We start from the raw sequence: 13,326 nt of genomic DNA, 5'->3' as shown, positions 1-13,326 counted from the left end.
ACCTAAAGAAACCAAGACATGTCATACTTAGAATGGAAAGGAATAAGGATAAAGAAAGGATCCTCAAGGCTGCAAGAGAAAAACAAAGAGTCACCTACAAAGGAAAACCCATAAGATTAGCAGCAGACTTCTCCATACAAACACTACAGGCCAGAAGAGAATGGCAAGATATCTACCGAGTGCTCAATGAGAAAGGCTTTCAGCCAAGAATACTATATCCTGCTAGACTGTCATTCAGACTAGATGGAAGCATCAAAACCTTCTCAGACAAGCAACAGTTGAAGGAAGCAACCATCACCAAGCCTGCCCTGAAAGAAGTTCTGAAAGGTTTCCTATAAACAACCAGACCACCACAAATAGGACATATATCAAAACACTCTAAAACTCGTCAAGAATGGCGTTAAAATATCTTCAATCTTTGGTATCAATAAATGTCAATGGCCTGAATTCACCTATTAAAAGACACAGAGTAGGAAGATGGATCAGAAAACACAACCCAACAATATGTTGTCTACAGGAAACTCACCTAACTCAACAAGACAAACACAGACTTAAAGTAAAAGGATGGAAAACTATCATACAAGCCAATGGCCCACAAAAAAGGGCAGGAACAGCTATTCTCATATCTGACATGATAGACTTTAAAATAGATAAGATTAAAAAAGATAGGAATGGACACTACTTAATGCTCAGAGGATCAGTCAATCAAGAGGACTTAACAATTATTAATATCTATGCACCCAATGAGAAGCCATCTAAATACATCAAACTTCTACTGAAAGAGCTACAGCAATATATTAACAGTAACACAATCATAGTAGGGGACTTCAACACCCCACTATCTCAACTTGACAGATCATCCAGGAAGAAAATCAGTAAAGACATAAGGGAGCTAAATGAAGAGATAGATAAACTAGAACTATTGGACATTTTCAGAGTCATTCATCCCAAGAAACTGGAATACACATTTTACTCAAATCCACATGGATCATTCTCAAGGATAGACCATATGTTAGGCCACAAAGACAGCATCAGCCAATTCAAGAGCGCTGAAATCATCCCAAGCATCGTGGTCTCCTAGTCAAGATCTCAAGATGTCTGCCTCCATGGGTGGCCAACACTATATCTATCGTTTCTTCTCCAAAACAGAAGATTCCGGGTGCATCTGGGTGACAAGTCTAGCAGATGGAGACTTGTCTCAAGTGGCCTCCCGCAGGGCTCTGTTCTGGCTCCTACGCTATTTAATATTTACATCAATGACCTCCCAGAAACTTCTTTAAGGAAGTTCATCTACGCCGATGACATCTGCTGTGCAACTCAGGCATCCAAGTTCGACATCCTCGAGGAAACACTCACGAAAGACATGTCTCTGATATCTGATTACTGTAAAAAATGGCGACTAATCCCTAGCACTGCAAAAACGGTATCATCTGTTTTCCATCTACACCATGCCTCGGCCTCGCGTGAGCTTAATGTGCAGCTTGGCGATACGAGAATCCGGCATGAAGCCCAGCCAGTCTATCTTGGCGTTACTCTCGATCGCACTCTGTCATTTCACAAACATCTCATAAAAACTGCAGCAAAGGTGGGCGCGAGGAATAACATCATTGCAAGACTGGCCAGCTCCTCATGGGGCGCGAGCGCTTCCACACTACAATCATCATCTCTGGCATTATGCTATTCCACTGCAGAATACTGTGCCCCAGTATGGTTCCGTAGCCCCCATGTCCACTTGGTCGATTCCAAATTATATTCCTCCATGAGGATAATTTCTGGAACCATCCGTCCCACCCTGGTTCCATGGCTGCCAGTTCTTAGCAACATTGCCCCGCCAGATATTCGTAGGGGATGCGGTGAAGCAGGTCTGCAGGTGTCTGTCTTTCTCTCCCCCTCTCTGTCTTCCCCTCTTCTCTCCATTTCTCTCTGTCCTATCCAACAACAACGACATCAATAACCACAACAATGCTAAACAACAAGGGCAACAAAAGGGAAAATAAATAAATATAATATAATTTAAGAGCACTGAAATCATCCCAAGCATCTTCTCAGACCACAGTGGAATGAAACTAACACTTAACAATCAACAAAAGATTAGTAACAGTGCCAAAATGTGGAAGCTCAACAGTACACTTCTTAACAACTTCTGGGTCAAAGAGGAAATCAAGGAAGAAATCAAAATGTTTCGAGAGTTCAATGAAAATGAAGACACAAGCTATCAAGATATTTGGGACACAGCTAAAGCAGTCCTAAGAGGGAAGTTCATAGCTATACAAGCACACATTAGGAAACAAGAAAAGGTACAAATAAACAGCCTGATTGCACATCTTAAAGACCTAGAAGAAGAACAACAAAGGAATCCTAAAGCAACCAGAAGGACAGAAATCACTAAAGTTAGGGCAGAAATAAATAACATTGAGAATAGGAAAACCATACAAAAGATCAATGAAAGTAAATGTTGGTTCTTCGAAAGAGTAAACAAAATCGACAAACCTTTAGCCAGACTCACAAAACAAAAAAGGGAGAAGACCCAAATAAATCGGATAGTAAATGAAAGAGGAGAAATCACAACAGACACTGAAGAAATTCAACATATCATGCGAGGCTTCTATGAACAACTATATGCCACCAAGCTAGAGAACCTGGAAGAAATGAATGATTTCCTAGATACCTACCAACTTCCAAAACTAAGTAAAGAGGAAGTGGATAACATGAACAGGCCCATCACAGCTAATGAAATTGAAACAGTTATCAAAAACCTCCCCAAAAATAAAAGTCCTGGACCAGATGGTTTTACAAATGAATTCTACAAAATATAAATTTTTTTTTTAAACAACCAAAGATTTATTCATTTATTTTACATTTATTTGAGAGGGAGAGAGAGAGAGAAGAAGGGAAAGATATCAGAGTATCACTTATCTTGGGCATCTATGGTACCAGGGATTGAATCTGACATTTTGGGGCCTTGGGCATGTAATTTCAGTTCTCTAATGATGAGATAATTCCATGGTTCTTATAATTTTATTCTTTTTAATCCAAGTTTAGCTTTTATAAAAAAAATTTAAAAAAAAGATTAACACTTTGCCAAGCAGAATAGAGCTTTTCTTCCCTGCTCTCAAGACGGTCTGAAAATGAATCCTCTAATGAGCCCTGGGAATTTATATTATGCTTCCCTCAATATATCCTGGTAACTAGAGCAAAGATGTTGTCTCCGTTCAGAGTATTTTTGTATCTCTGCCTCAGGAACATCTCCAGGCCCCATCTGGCACCATGCATTGGATGTGAATGGTAGTAGCCTGGCAGCCCTGGTGAATAATGATGGTGATGATGGTTATAGCAGCTGTGGTGATGATGGTTAGAATGGTGGTGGTGACAATGATAGTAACAGTTTACTTATCTGCTGTTCATGTGGCCTTACAGGTGCAATGCATCGATGAACATCATTCCAACGAGGCCCTGGAGGAGGTAATTCTAGGTGGTTTCCTCTCTATCAACAGGGCATGATGGGTGTTCCCTGGAGTCCGGGGCAGAGAGGGGCGTAGAGGGTCAAAACCAGTTGTTGGCCTATGCTGTGAAGCCTGAAGCTTCCAGGTCATAAAGTCTGTACCCAAAATAGGCACTTTGATGTCCAGGTACTAATGACTTGGACTCTATGTCCACAGAGAAGGTACAGTTTATATGGTGGCCAGGTTCCTAGGTTAATCTGCCCATAGCCATGAAGATTTGTTTTTTCTCAATTGTCAAAGGGTTAGTTACAATAGGGAGCTAGGCAGTGGCACACCTGTTTAAGAGTCATAGTACTAAGTATAAGGATCGAGCAAAGATCCTGGATCAAGCCCCTGCTCCCCACCTGCAAGGGTGATGCTTTACAAATGGCAAAGCAGGTCTGTAGATATCTATCATTTTCTCTCTCTATCTCCCCCTCTTCACTCAATTTCTCTCTGTCCTACCCAATAAAATGGAAAAAAGATGGCCACCAGAAGCAGTGGATTTGTAGTGCCAGCACAGAGCCCCATTGATAACCCTGGAGGCAAAAAATAAATAAATAGATAAATGGATTAGTCACAACAGAAAATTTGACAAATACAGAATTATCTTTTTTTTTTTTTTTTTGTCTCCAGGGTTATCACTGGGACACAGTGCCTGCACTACGAATCCACTGCTCTTGGAGGCCATTTTTTTTTCCATTTTGTTGCCCTTGTTGTTTATTATTGCTGTTGTTTTTTATTATTGTTGTGATTGCTTTCGTTGTTGGAATGGACAGAGAGAAATGGAGAGAAGAGGAGAAGACAGAGAGAAATACAGACACCTGCTTCACTGCTTGTGAAGTGACTCCCCCTGCAGGTGGGGAGCCAGGGGCTTGAACTGGGATTCTTATGTTGATCCTTGCACTTCATGCCATGTGCATTTAACCCACTGAGCTACCACTCAGCCTCCCAAGAATTATTATCTTTTTAATTTTATTATTTATTTAGGATATAAATAGAGAGAAATTGAGAGGAAAGGGAGAGATAAAGAGAAAGGAGAAAAGAGAGAGACACCTGCAGCACTGCTTCACCATTCATGAAACATCCCATCTGCAGGTGGGGACTGAAAGCTTAAACCCAGGTCCTTTCACATGGTAGCATGTATATTCAACCAGGTGTGCCCCAGAAATTGTTTTTTTCTTCTTTAATTTATTATTATTATTATTATTATTATTATTATTATTATTATTAACCAGGTGGTGGCGCACTTGGCTGAGTGCACGTATTACAATGTTCAAGGACCTGGGTTCAAGCCCCAGGTCCCCACCTGCAGGGGGAAAGCTTTGCAAGTGGTTTGGGCTGTCTCTATCCAATAAAGAAATATAATTAAAAAGAAAAATATAAACTCATTTACAGTCCCTACACTGGCCAATCCAAGTGACAGTATCATTTACAAGAGCAGCAGTGCCAGCTCTCTGTGTTTCTATTTGCTAGACAAAGCTCTGAGAAGTTACTCTTTGCTTTTCTTGAATTTTGCATGAAGTTAATGTCTCCCCTCCTACAGAATCCTCACTTGTTTGTACTTCTGGAATGGCCAGTTTATAATATAAACAGCTATTGAGTCCATAGTGGTGATGGACCCAGGCCATAGTCTGGCAAAGTGGAAGGATGGGAGAGGTCCCCCTCATCACAGCTCCCACACCCCGCTAGGCACTCTGCTCTCACACCTTGCCATCCTCTGAAGCTCTGTCCATCAACTTTTCGGTTAAGCCACTTCTGCAGTGTGTGCAGAAACCAGGAGGCGAGGTGATCCACCTTTGCCCATACCACCACCTCTAGCCAGCCTGACTTCTTTTTTTTTTTTTTTATAAATATTTATTTTATTTATTTATTCCCTTTTGTTGCCCTTGTTGTTTTATTGTTGTAGTTATTATTGTTGTTGTCGTTGTTGGATAGGACAGAGAGAAATGGAGAGAGGAGGGGAAGACAGAGAGGAGGAGAGAAAGATAGACACCTGCAGACCTGCTTCACCGCCTGTGAAGCGACTCCCCTGCAGGTGGGGAGCCGGGGTTCGAACCGGGATCCTTATGCCGGTCCTTGTGCTTTGCGCCACCTGCGCTTAACCCGCTGCGCTACAGCCCGACTCCCGCCAGCCTGACTTCTTTGTCTCCTGTGCACCAGGACCTGGCCTACATCATCACACTTCATTCCCAAGATCCTCCTGGAGGCTGATGCCACTACTAACGCCATTTTCTATCTACCCCCACCCTGGGTAGGGTTTTTTTGTTTGTTTGTTTGTTTTCCAGGAATTGAACCTGGGATTTTGGAGCTTTAGGCATGATAACACCGTTTTCAGTTGCAGCTCAGAGCCAAGTCATGCTGGATAGGGGGCCCAGGGCCACTGACCAGCCCCAGGCTCCAAACTGCCTGGACTGACCCCTGCCTTGCTTGAGTGGGCTAACTCGGGCTTCCAGTTGGGATACAAGACAGAGAAGCACTCACCTGGACACATGCGTCCTGCAAACACTTGCTCTCATCCTTGCAGCTGATGCCCCTCCTGAAGCTCCAGCACTCGCATATTTCCTTGTACCTGGAGATGTTCATCATCTGGAAGAGCTCGGTGGGTCAGGGCCACTCCCGGACTAAGCCCAGAGCAGCCCCACTGTGGGATCCCTCGAGTGGCCGCATCAGTCACTCCCCACACAGCTGCCCTGACTCCAAGCTTACTTGGCCATGCTGGGGCTCTCTGAGTCTCCACATAAGAGTCATCACTATCCCATTTTTCAGGAAAAGAGATAGAGGCAAGAGAAGCCAGTTCCCCTTGGTCACATCTAGGATATTGACTAGCCAGGAGACCAGGCCAGGGAGATCTGACTCCCCACCCTGCACATCGAGGTCCTTTGGTGAGAGGCAGGCTGGGAGGTGCTGCTGTCAATTCCCAGGGGGCTCAGAGAGGCTTAAGACCCCTCCAGTGCTACATGGCTTAGGGACAGTCAGGTGGGAATTCAAACCCATGATTCATCCTTTGGCTAGAAGACTTCTTGTCTTTACAAGGAGCCAGAAACTTCAGGATTATTCTAGATAGGACTTGGGGTGGGGGTGAAGTGTGACTGCTAGGTCTCTGTATAGTGCCCCCAGGTATAGTGATATCCACGGAGTTGAGCAGAGGGGGGATCCTCCCAAATAGTCCTTCCCCCTTTGGCTGGGCCTACATGAAAGCCCTGGGGAGGGTACCTCATTGCATGCACCCCTGAATATTTCTTTTTTAAAATTTATTTTATTATTTAGTATTGAATAGAGACAGGAAGAAATTTAGAAGGCAGAGGGAGATAGAGAGGGAAAGAGATAGAGAGACACCTGCAGCCCTGCTTCACCACTCGTGAAGCTTTCCTCCTGCAGGTGGGGACCAGAGGCTTGAACCCTGTTCCTTGTGCACTGTATAGTGTGTGCTTAACCAGGTGCGATTGCATCTGCTCCCCCACCTCTGAATATTTCTTAAGCACTTCCTAATGCTCTTAAAGAGGACACAGAAGTGTCAAGAAACTGTCTCAGTGTGAGAGAGATGGTAAGTCTTTTAACAGTCCTGAGTTGAGACCCCTGATCTGGTTTTGGGGTCCCATTCGGTGCAGGCACCTCCAAGGAAGGGAACTGATCTCAACTGAGCCCTCAAAGATAAGCAGTGAGTGACTCCAGGAAGGGATGGCATCTCAGGCACAGGGGTCTGCGTGTGCCATGACCAGGAAGCTCAGGAGGTTAAGCGGAAACTGGGAGAGGAAAAAAGGAAGTTAATGTGACTGGGATGGAGTCGGTCACCACACAACAGTGCCAGGACCTGGGCTTCTGGGCTGGAACAGGGCAGCCAGTGAGGGGCCTCCTGTCCTGCAGATTTCCTCCCTGTTCCTCTGCCTGGTGATGGAGTACCACAAGAAGAGCTTCCAGACTGTCATTGAGGAGAAGAGGAAAGAGAGGGCGGTCATCAATTCTAAGGTAGGACACCCTCAGGGACACCAGGCCTGGCGACAGTCTGGACAATGTCACATCACAGGTTTTAACAGCAAGGGCACAGAGGCTGAGGTGAGAGCAGGACCTCTAGAGTTTGACCTCCATGTTTTGATTTTTCTCAAACCAATGTTTGATTACTTAAAAAAAAAAAAATTCCCCACCAAGGTATCACACCTGACAGATTTCCACTCTTCCTACTTCCCAGCAGACTTTTTTTTTTTTTAAATACAAAGTCATTACTTTTTTTTTTTTTTTTTTTTTTGATAGAGACAAAGAAAGCAGAGTGGTAGTAATAGGGTGAAAAGAGACCACAGTGCTAAGCCGTCCTTCAATGCCATGGGGGCTGGGCTCATACTGGGGCTCATACAAGGCAAAGAAGCCCACTGTCCAAGTGAGCTATTTACTGGTTCACCAACAGACTCCCCACCACCCCCTGTTCCTTTCTATCTGGTTTTAAAGGTAGAAACAGAGAGAGGGGGCCAGATGGTGGTGCACCTGGCTGAACACATATCAAAGCACAAGGACCTGGGTTCAAGCCTCTGGTTCCCACCTGCAGGGGGAAAGCTTTGCGAGTGGCGAAGCAGGGCTGCAGGCGTCTCTCTTCCTCTCTGTCTCTCCCTTCCATCTTGATTTCTTTTCTTGTTTTTTTTTTTTTTAAGATTTTATTTATTTATTTATTTTAACCAGAGCACTGCTCAACTCTGGCTTATGGCAGTGTGGGGGATTGAACCTGGGACTTGAAAGCCTCAGGCATGAAAGTCTCTTTGCATAACCATTATGCTATACCCCCACCCTTCCATCTTGATTTCTGACTGTCTCTATCCAATACACAAAGGTAACTATAAAAATTTAAAAAAGAAAGAGATAGGAGAGACACCACAGCACTGCTTCACTGCCCCTTCTCCTTGTGCACAGTGCTCTGTGGTGTGGCAAGGTGGAACCCACATGAGGATAACATTAGTCAAGCTGCTCCACCTGCCGGGTGAGCTGCCTCCCAGCCCCCAGGCCTTCCTGTTCCTGTCTTCCTCTGTGTGGGGGAAGATGTTCACATTGTAATGTGCACAGCTTTCAGGATCCAGATCAGCAGGGACTCACATAACCTCCACCAGATCAAGTCTTTTTTTCTATTTTATTTATTTTATTTTTTAGAGAAATGCAGAGAGAGAGAGAGAGAAACACCAGAGCACTGCTCAGCTCTGGCTTATTGTGGTGCAGGGGATTGAACCTGGAACTTAGGAGCCTCAGGCATGAGAGTCTGTGTATATAACCATTATGCTATCTCCCCCGCCATTTTTTTAATATTATATTTACTTATTTGAGAGACACAGAGAAATAGGGAAGAAGGTGGTAGGGAAAGAGACAGATGGGGCCGGGTGGTGGCACACTTGGTTGAGCGCACATATTACAATGCTCAAGGACCCGGGTTTGAGCCCCCAGTCCCCACCTGCAGGAGGAAAGCTTTGCGAGTGGTGAAGCAGTGCTGCAGGTGTCTCTCTGTCTCTCTCCCTTTCTGTCACCCCCTTCCCTCTTGATTTCTAGCTGTCTCTATCCAATAAATAAAGATTAAAAAATAATAATAAAAGAGACAGAGAGACACTTGTAGCACTACTTCACCATTCATACACCATTTATGAAGCTTCCCCATTTTCCAAGTGGGGACCAGGAGCTTGAACCTGGGTCCTTGCGCATGGTAACATTTGTACTGGGTATGCCACCGCATGGCCTTTTTGCACTGCACTAAGCCTTCCTTCAGTGCCGTGGGGGGAGTCTTGGACCTGAGTTGAATACATGGCAAAGCCAACTCCTTCCCCAGATCAATTCAGTTGACCCTTGTACAACACAGGTTTAAATCGTGTAGGTCGGGGGTTGGGTGGTAGCACAGCAGGTTAAACGCAAGTGGTGCGAAGCGCAAGGACCAGCGTAAGGATCTGGATTGGAGCCCCTGGCTCCCCACCTGCAGGGGAGTCGCTTCACAAGCGGTGAAGCAGGTCTGCAGGTGTCTGTCTTTCTCTCCCCCTCTCTGTCTTCCCCTCCTTTCTCCACTTCTCTCTGTCCTATCTAACAACGATGACATCAATAATAACTACAACAATAAAACAACAAGGGCAACAAAAAGGGCAAGTAAATAAATAAAATAAAAATATATTAATAAAATAAATAAATTGCGTAGGTCGGGCCAGCAAAACAGTTCACCTGGATAGTGTGTCAGCTTTAGCATGTTCTCAACTCAAGTTCAAGCAAGCTTCAGTTCCATGCTCCACTGGTTGAACTACTTCCCTAGCCAATGTTACTTTTTAAAAAAAAAAATTTATTTGTTTGTTTGAGAAGCAGAGCATCCTTTCTAGGGTCATGGTTTGAAAAAACACTACCCTGGAAACTAGATGGATCTTGCCTCTGCCAAAAAAAAAAAAAAAAAAAAAAGAAAAAAAGTGCTTCTAGAACATTGGTGAGGTGGGGGTGGGTGAGTTCCTTCTAATGACCTAGAAAGAAAAGCTGGTCATTGGCAACAAAGATTTAGTCTCATAAAGCCCAAGGGCCACAAATTCCTAGCCTGGGACAAAGCCCCAGGGTCTTGTCTGGAAGTGGGGACAGGAGTGCTAGGTATGAGAACTGAGTACAAGGAGGGTGTTGCCTGGCTGACTGGTTTGACTATCTGGAGGGCTGTCCACACACCAGCCTAGAAGAAGCCCGAAGAAGAGACATTTTACCCTTGCTCTGAGCTTTTGCTCACAACAAGGTGTAAGGAGAGACCATGCTCCCACCTAGGTGGCTACTAGTGCTTCCTGGCCAGCCTGGGAACAGCTGTGGGGAATGTGGGCACCTCTAGCCCTGGCACCTCCCCTGACCCCTTTCTCCTCAGTGGCTCCAGAACGTGCTGGGCCAGATGATGGACGCTTTGGATTACCTGCACCAATTGAACATCTTACACAGGTGACAGGATGCCAGGGTGTGTGTGGGTGGCATGGGGGGCTTGGAACAGTGGGGCAGTGTGGGGCAGTGGGGATGAGGGTGGGCCCATGCCAGATCACCTCCCAGGTTTAAAGGGAGTGTCATTCTCCACGTAAGCTCCAGTGAGTCACCCTGGATGCTGTGGGAACTGACAGGGCGGCCGGTTCTAAAGGGCAGAGGACAGACCCGATAATGGCATTGTGGCACCCAGGTGTCACCAGGGCACTCTGAGGAAAAGAGATTAAGCTCTGCGGTGGCCTCTGCCACCCAGGAAGTCTTAGGCTGAGCTGTGGCGTGGCCCTCTGGGTGCCTGGCCAGAGGGTCAGCGTGGTACTAATGACAAACTTCAGCCTGCCACACCACACCATGTGCACAAAGAAAATGCCACTACTCCCAGTAATGTCACTGGAAATGCAGTCCCTGAGCACAAGCACACTATGCTCTGGAAGGCAGTGACTGACTGTCAGCCAGCACAGGAGAATCTGGGGTGGCTTCCTGCTTGCAGTTGCCTTGTCTTCTCCAGTCTCAAAGCCTGGGAGTCTGTTTTATGCCTAGAGGGAAGACTTTTTTTTTAAAGGCCCATTTATTGCAGAGTGAGGGCTGCAGGCTGGGTGGGGCAGGGATAAGGTCCAGGACACACTCTGGCCTGGGAGCAGCACTGGATGGCCTGGGGGTGGCCTGGGGGGAAGGACTAGCACTGGATGGCCAGGGGATGGCCTGGGGGGAAGGACTAGCACTGGATGGCCAGGGGATAGCCTGGGGGGAAGGACTAGCACTGGATGGCCAGGGGATGGCCTGGGGGGAAGGACTAGCACTGGATGGCCTGGGGGGAAGGACTAGCACTGGATGGCCAGGGGGTGGCCTGGGGGGAAGGACCGAGGCAACTGGAGGAAATCCTGGCCTCTTGGTTTCAGGAACCTCAAGCCCTCCAACATTGTCCTGGTCAGCCATGAGCACTGCAAACTGCAGGACTTGAGTTCCCAGGCCTTGATGACCGACAAAGCCAAGTGGACCGTCCGAGCAGAAGAAGGTGGCCAGGGCCTCCCAGGGGACTGGGGAGCTGGGGAGGGGGGGGGGCTTTCCCTCCCCAGGGGGCTCACTTAAGTCCTCAGGATAAGGCCGCTCTGGGCAGGGGAACCAGGCAACATCAAACCCCTCTGCTCAGCTTTCTCTGAAACTTGTGTGGGCTCCAAAGAGATCTGCACCTGGTTTGTACTGGAGCTGGAGCAGGGCCCCAGATCACACGCTGGCTCCAAAAGACACGAGATAGTGAAAGATCCTGAGGAAACAACAGGAGGGGCACTTACCCAGGAAATAAGAAAGTTTACTTTAGTTTTGTTTTTCAACATTCACTATTAATGTGTGAGAGAGGAGGAAAGAGAGGACCAGAACATCACTCTGGTATATGTAATACTGGGGATCAAATTTAGTACCACTGGTTTATGGTGGTGTGGGGGATTGAATTTGGGACTTTGTAGCCTCAAGCAAGAAAGTATTTTTGCATAACAATTTTATCTTCCCCACCTTTTTCCTTCTTCCCTCCCTTCCTCCATTCCTCCCTCCCTCCCTCCCTTCCTTCCCTCCATTTTTTTTATTACCACCAGAGTTATTGCTGAGTCCACCACTCCCTGCAGCCATTTCTTCCCCTCCCCCTCCTTTTTTGCCTCCAGGTTTATCGCTGGGGCAAGGTGCCTGAACTACGAATCCATTGCTCTAGGTGGCCATCTTTTTTCCATTGTTGCTGCTGTTATTTTTGTTGGTGCTGTTGTCGTTGAATAGGACAGAGAGAAACGGAGAGAGGAGGGGAAGACAGAGAGGGGGAGAGAAAGATAGACACCTGCAGACCTGCTTCACCGTTTGTGAAGAGACCCCCCCCTCCCCGCAGGTAGAGAACTGGGGGCTCGAACCAGGATCCTTGATCGGTCTTTGTGCTTCGCTCTTCTTTTTTAAAAATTCTTTCCTTTTTATTTATTTATTCAAGAGGAAGATGGGAGGAGAGAGAAAGAACCACACATCACTCTGGAACATGTGCTGCCAGGGATTGAACTTGGGACCTCATGCTTGAAAGTCCAATGCTTTACCCACTGTGTCACCTCCCGGACCACATTTTTTTTAAAAAAATTCTCTTTCATTTGGTAGGACAGAGAGAAATTGAGAGAAAATTGAAAGAAATTGAGAGAAAATTGAGAGAAATTGAGAGAAATTGAGGGAAAGGTAGAGAGGGAGAGAGAAAAGATAGATACCTGCAGGTAGGGAGTGGGGGCTCGAACCTTGAGCATGGTAATATGTGAGCTCAACAGGGCGACCCACCGAGCTTTATCATTTTTTTTAAATTACCTAAAACATTTCATTTTGGGGGGGTGGGATTTGATTTATCACTGATATACTACAACTGAGCCATTCATCTTGTAGCATTGTTGACATTAACTGGCTCGTTTTCCTGACACTTCTGAAGAACCAGCTATTTTTTAAGAAATTATTTTATTTATTTATTAATGAGAGGCATAGGAGGAGAGAGAAAGAACCAGACATCACTCTGGTACACGTGATGCCAGGATTGAACTCAGGACCTCATGCTTGAGAGTCCAGCACCTTATCCATTATGCTACCTCGTGGACCACAGGAACCAGCTATTTCTAAAGGGGTTCAAAAGAAAGGCCTTTTGAGAAAGGTGTAAGTTCAGGCCGGGGTAGATAGCATGATGGTTATGCAAACTGACTTGTGCCTGAGGCTCCAAAGTTCCAGGTTCAATCCCCTGCACCACCATAAACCAGAGTTGAGCAGTGCTCTGGTCAAAAAAGAAGAAAAGAAAAGAAAGGAAAGGAGGGTGGAGGGTAGATAGTGCAATGGTTATGCAAATAGACTCTCATGCCTAAGGCTCCAATGTCCCAGGTTCAATCCCCCTCACTAC

At 46.0% G+C, this 13,326-nt stretch overlaps 1 protein-coding gene across 1 annotated transcript in view; it reads left to right on the top strand.

The window, feature by feature from the left end:
- The window catches only part of STKLD1 (serine/threonine kinase like domain containing 1), a 37,739-nt gene that overhangs the window by 6,345 nt on the left and 18,068 nt on the right, over nucleotides 1-13,326 (top strand). Inside the window, exons 3-7 of the mRNA XM_060199358.1 lie at nucleotides 3,418-3,462; nucleotides 6,010-6,084; nucleotides 7,350-7,451; nucleotides 10,327-10,397; nucleotides 11,330-11,445. Of these exons, the coding sequence (XP_060055341.1) occupies nucleotides 3,418-3,462; nucleotides 6,010-6,084; nucleotides 7,350-7,451; nucleotides 10,327-10,397; nucleotides 11,330-11,445 (409 nt within the window). The remainder of the gene's footprint in view (nucleotides 1-3,417; nucleotides 3,463-6,009; nucleotides 6,085-7,349; nucleotides 7,452-10,326; nucleotides 10,398-11,329; nucleotides 11,446-13,326) is intronic.

This window comes from Erinaceus europaeus, chromosome 10, assembly GCF_950295315.1.
Source record: "Erinaceus europaeus chromosome 10, mEriEur2.1, whole genome shotgun sequence".
Lineage (NCBI taxonomy): Eukaryota > Metazoa > Chordata > Mammalia > Eulipotyphla > Erinaceidae > Erinaceus > Erinaceus europaeus.
This window is presented reverse-complemented; position numbering and strand designations above follow the sequence as displayed.